The following is a 6,184-nucleotide window of genomic DNA, read 5'->3' as shown; positions in this document are numbered from 1 at the left end:
ATTGGTCAAAAAATATATATATATACATACACACACATGTATATCCAAACATAGAAAGAACAGGCATAATTTTTTAACCTTATTTATTACTTATTATTATTTATTATTATTATTATTACTATTACTTATTATTATTATTTATTTATTACTATTCTTTTCCAATTTGACCAGAGAGAGACAGATAGATAGAGGGAAAGTAAGAAAGAAACCCACCAGATCCAGAACTTGAACTGTGGTTGGCCATGTGGAAATCCAACGCCTTTAACCACCACACCACCTGCTGGCCCCAACATTAATTTTGAATCTTCCAATCCAACAGTTTAAAACGACCTCTCCACTAATTCAAGTTTTCCTTTATGTTACTCAGCAAAGTTCTATTGTTTCTTCATATAAGTCTTTTTTATTTTTTTGAGAGAGAGAGAGAGAGAAATTTTTGCAATAGGGCATGTGTGCTCACCAGAGAGAGAGACAGAGAAACAGAAAGCGAGATATCACCCCCCAGGGGGTATGGCCTTACCACAATCCCTTCTCCTCTGTTCTCCTCTTGGGATTTTTGGGCACACACACCTGGCATGAGTTTTAAGTTGCCAGGTCTGGGACTCAAACAATGGTCAACTTCAAGGGAGTCCAGCATCTTTATATAAGTCTTAACATTTTTAGAATTAGTACGTGAGTAGCACAAATGACATACTTAAAAAATTCATTTCTCATCAGTACTATTGGGTTATTGGAAAAGTAATGATGCATTTTTGCACAGAAAAATATAGAAAAATATGCCATGACTTTTCCGATGACCCAATAATATCCATGTATTGCAGTTATTTGGAGGTAGAGGAGATTCCTCAAAGCCTGAAGAAAATGAATATAGGTAGATCCAGGAGATCTTAGAAATATACTTGCATAGTTATCTACTTTGCAATGTTCACACTTTAGATAAATGTGCCTTTAGGAAAACATTCATACCTCTTGGCAAAAGATCCTCTCAATGTCATCTAAGGAGTAGTTTTTCCAGACGCCCTCAGATGACACAGAATTGAGCAAATGCTCCTTTTTAGAATCTTTGGCTCGTTGATTCTCCCATGAAATCTCTATTAAAACAAAATAGCTTTAGTTTATTAACGTTGTGTAAGGTCCATTTAAATATTGTTTCTTTCTAATCATCACATGTCTGGCAAAAATTAAGACTTGCATAAACCAAGAAAACGAATAATAAATGTTGAAATAACTGAATGAACATTTTGGAAAAAATAAAATTAGTCTTCTAGTTGCTATATTATTCTATAATAAAATCTGAGATACAGTGAAAGGTATATTAAATAGAATAATAAAACTATAAAAGCAGTGGAAGAAAATTAAGATGACTATTACATAATATACAGGGTTCATGTCCAAAGGCCTTTCCAAGAAAAACATTAAAGCCAAAAATCATTTAAATAATGGATAAGTATAACACAACAATTATTTTTTGTTTGGTTAAAAAAGATAATAGTGAAAGAAAAATGAGTGGGAAAAACTATTGTAAATATGTATGAGAAATGCACGGTAATTTTCATAATATATAAGTGGCTGTTATAAATCAATAAGATAATATAATATTCATAAGAGCCACTTATATATTATAAAATAGACAATAGACTAAGATTATAAACAGGTAATTCAGAGGGAAAAAATCCAATAAATGTATGAAAAATACTCAAAGTCAACTGATATTTATATATATTTTTTTTTTGAGAAGTTTTTGCTATAAGGCGCATGTGCTCGCCAGAAGGACAGAGACAGACAGAGAGACAGAAAGTGAGAAATCACCCCCCAGGGGGAATGGCCACACCACAAACCCTTCTCCTCCACTGTCCTCTTGGGATCTTGGGCACACATGCACATGCGCCTGGCTTGAGTTTAAGTCACCAGGTCCAGGACTCAAACCGTGGTTGGCTAGATGGGAGTCCAGCGACACAGCCATTACGCCAGCTGTTGGTCCCATGTCACTGATAATTTTAAAGTCTAATTAACAGGTTAACATTTTTTTTCTGCTTGTCAAACAGGCAAGGATTTAAGGGAATAAGAAACAGTTCTGGCTTGTGTATTAAAAAAACCTAGTACTTGAATAGTTTCAAATCCCCTCTAAAACTTTATACTTGTGGAATAACTCAACAACTATATATGGATAAGGATATTTTCTACACTCTATATGAGAGAAAAAAATTGAAACGATTAATGTCCATTAATAAAGTACTAGTTTTATAAATTAATGATTCATCAAGGCTATGAAATAGTGCACAGATATTAAAAACAAAGGTGCATTCTTAAATTAATGTATGCTGAAAATTTTGCTTGCTATATATTGTTTCGTAACTGAAAAAAAGGACAATTTGTGTAATTTAATTTTCATTTAAACGCCTATTTTATATATCTTCCTCTCCATCCATCCATGTACGGATCGGGAAAAAAAAAATATTAGAAGATAATACACCAAAAAATATAGTGGTAGGATTCAGGGGACTGTTACTTTGTATGTTCTAGCTTTTTTGCAACAAGCATGTATTATAATAAAAAAGAATGAAATAAATCTAAAATATAGCTATTTTCTTTCTCCAAGTCGACTGCAAAGACTCACAAATGGTTTCCCAGATTTATTTCTTAAAATGTCTGCAAATAAGCTTCAGCCAAATTAAGCACAGTTAGCTCAGCTGCAGCTAACAGACTGCCAGTTATCTGCAATTCCATCTCCTATCTCAAAGGACGGAAGGCGGGAGAGACAGGGAGGGAGGAAGGACAGAAGGAAGAAAGAAAGGCAGGCAGGCCAGTCTCCCCTGTGGATCCCTCTAGGCTACACAATAAAACCCAAAGCCAGTCCTTCAGAACCTGGAATTCCAGGGTCTCAGTGGGCCACACATCTGAAACATGAGACCTCGGATCACAGAAGCTGCAAGAGGCCTCAGGGAAACCCAAGGAAGCTGAGTCACTGAGCCAGGATCAGCCTTGGCCAAGCGGCCCTGGGCGGCCCTGGGCTCTGACACTGAGCACTGTGCTCCCTGCAAACTCTGACACTGGTGCTCTAACAGCACTTCACAGGAGCACTTTGGGGCAGCCTGTTCATGCTCTGTGCAGACAGCGCGCCAGGCTCTGGAGGTGGTGAGGCCTGCCTTCAGAGACCTCGCAGTCCGGGAACCGATGCACAGATGCAGCTTCACAGGCTGCTGACAGCATTCAGTCAGGGCATGTCCAACAGCTCATTTCACATCACAATGATAGTGGGTTTTATTCATCAGTGTAGTTTAATAATCACTGCCGTCTTCTGATTTTCCCAAATTTCCTCAGAAGGATCCCTGCAGATTCGCAGTGGGGTAGAGAAGGAAGCCAGAGCTAGAGGGCTTACATACGTCATGAGTCAGCAAAAGGAAACCCTGCTTCAGCCTAGACAATGGTCTGTCCCCAGAGGTTCCTGTTTGGGAATTTGGTTCCCAGTGTGAGGGTGTTGGGAGGTGGCGAGACCATTGAAAACGGAGGTCTGGATCATGGAGGCACTGCCCCATGGCGGGGCTGATGATGTTTTGCAGACCTGGCGAGTTCCAGCTCCCGAGAGAAGGGTTAGTTTTTGTGAGAGCAGGTGTTTTACAAGATGGCCGCCCCAGGTCTCTCTGCACACCTGCTGTCCTCTCTGCTTCTATTGGCTGGCTGTGACACATCAACCTGATGCCGGCCAGCACCACACCTTTGGACTTCCGGCCAACAGAACTGTGGCTGGAACAGTCAAATAACCCTGCTTCTATAAATCATTCATTCAGTAGTGAACTAAGACAGTCCCCCGTACACGGGTAGGCAAGATGGCAGTGGGGTACTGAGAACAGGAATGCAGGGCCTGACAGGGTGCAGCAGTGAAATGCAACACTCTATCAGTGAGCCACATAGGAGGGTTCCAAGTTCTGGTTTCGAGACCGCCCTGGGTATGATGCGCAGAAATGTATCCATGCTCCAGGGCTGGCTGAAGTTGGAGCAGGACCATGGCATCAAGGTCCTGTTGGGGTGCTCTCTCTGGCTCTCTCTCACAAAGGAAATAAATAAATAAAACTAGTAAAAAAGAAAAAGAACGGAAATGTAACCAAAACCAAAATATGCAAAATTAATTTAAAAATTATTCTCATGCTGGCCCCATGGCCTGGTTAAGGCAGTTAGAGCCCACATGGCTGCCCCTACGGTTTGAGTCCCATACCTGGTGACATGAAAAATATGTGAGGCATGGGACCAGCAGTTAGCATAATGGCTATGTCGTTGGACTCCCACATAGTCGACCGCGGTTCGAGTCCTGGACCCGGTGGCTTAAACTCACGCCAGGCACATGTGCGTGCGTGCCCAAGATCCCAAGAGGAGAATGGAGGAGAAGGGATTGCGGCGTGGCCATCCCCCCTTGGGGGTGATTTCTCGCTTTCTGTCTCTCTGTCTCTCTCTGTCTGTCTGGCGAGCGCATGTACCCTATAGCAAAAACCTCTCCAAAATAAGAAAAAAAAAAAAAAGTCAGGTATGTGTGTGTGCATGCCCAAAATCCTGAGAGGAGGGACAGATGGAGAAGGGATTGCACTGTGACCATTTCCCATGGGAGTTACCTTCACTTCTCTCTCTCTCTATGACAAGAGAACATACCCACTTGCAAAAATAGTAAAAAAAGGAAAAACTATTCTATATTTTAGAAGAGTCAAAGGTAACAGGTTGCTACAAATATTTGAACTAGAGACTCCTCTATGGCAGTAAGAAGAGCATTCAACCCATAAACAGCTCTTGGTAACTAGTTCTTGTATGACACATTTTTCCAAAAACAATAAACATTCATGGCATCTTCAAAAAGTTTATAGAAAATGCGTATTATGAAAAAATTACACATGCATTTCAAAAATTTTTGCACCAAAATAAACTTGTACTTTAACTCCATTTATTCCTGAACTTTATGAAGTCCTGTCACACACAGTAAACTTTATCCTTATCATTCATGGCTCAGAGATGATAGAAAAGCACTTCGTATCAGAGACAGAATGGGTATAAAGAATTATAGGAAACAGAACTTAATTATAGAAGTAAATTTTTGGAACAAATGCAATATAAAGAATGTTTTAAAATTATTGTTGTCTTGAGAACATCTCCCGAAAATGCTAGAAGCATCACGTAGACAGCAAGCATGAGCGCACTGGTAGGTTACAGAGGCTCCGAGGGGCAGGACTGCTCCTGGCTTCAGTGTCTGTCAGGTGCTTCCCAGCTGGAGTCCCTAGGGCAGCATCTCTGCTTAGGAACTGATTGTCACTGATTGGGAACCTCTTAGCAGGAGCTCCTAATCAGTGACAGTCAGAAGTTTGCAAACAGGACACAGGACTTTGAATAGTTTGTGGAAGATGGAATTAAATTAGAAGGAGTTTTATGGTTAAAAAAAAACAGTGAACCTGTGTGTAGCTCTCCATAGCACACATCTTTCATGAACTTTGGAAGACCCCATACAAAGGAGAAGGGTCCTGGCTCTGGCACAGGCCTCAGGGTCTGGTTACTGGCTCCACACAAACTATGAAGGCTGGGGTTTTGCCTCCTCATGTGTGGAAAGAGTATCCAAAATCCAAAGAGGAGATTGGAGGAGAAGGGTGTGGCATAGGCATCCCCCGGGGGCGTGAATTCTCACTTTCCCTCTGTCTGGTAAGTGCACAAGTCCAATACCAAAAACCGAAAAAATAAATAAATAAATAAAGATGGAAAACAATATAGCATACCTAGTGAAACAATATTATAGAACAAGCAAATTATAAACAGCAAGAAATAGAACAACCCTTAGTGAAAATGAAATTATAGGTACAGATTAAAACTCTGAGATGATCATAGCTAATAAAGAGGAAAAGAGCATAAAGCACTTAGATAATTTGATAGCTATGGAAACACAGACAGTCCAACGAAAGTATAATCTGTATCCTCAAAGTTAAAAATCTATTAGAAAGGGAACCGGGGGGACCAGCAGTTAGTATAATGGCTATGTCGCTGGACTCCCACATAGTCGACCGCGGTTTGCGTCCCAGACCCGGTGGCTTAAAACTCACGCCAGGCGCGTGTGCGTGTGTGCCCAAGATCCCGAGAGGAGAATGGAGGAGAAAGGATTGCCATGTGGCCATCCCCCCTAGGGGGTAATTTCTCACTTTCTGTTTTTCTGTCTCTCTCT

The 6,184-nt window shown here is 40.7% G+C and overlaps 1 protein-coding gene across 1 annotated transcript in view; it reads right to left on the bottom strand.

Moving 5' to 3' along the window:
- EFCAB6 (EF-hand calcium binding domain 6) overlaps positions 1-6,184 on the bottom strand; it is a 283,050-nt gene that overhangs the window by 180,858 nt on the left and 96,008 nt on the right. Inside the window, exon 9 of the mRNA XM_006150669.3 lies at positions 964-1,088. Coding sequence (XP_006150731.1) covers positions 964-1,088 — 125 coding nt within the window. The remainder of the gene's footprint in view (positions 1-963; positions 1,089-6,184) is intronic.

The sequence above is a fragment of the Tupaia chinensis genome, unplaced genomic scaffold, assembly GCF_000334495.1.
Source record: "Tupaia chinensis unplaced genomic scaffold, TupChi_1.0 Scaffold000294_1, whole genome shotgun sequence".
In the NCBI taxonomy this organism is placed as follows: Eukaryota; Metazoa; Chordata; class Mammalia; order Scandentia; family Tupaiidae; genus Tupaia; species Tupaia belangeri.
This window is presented reverse-complemented; position numbering and strand designations above follow the sequence as displayed.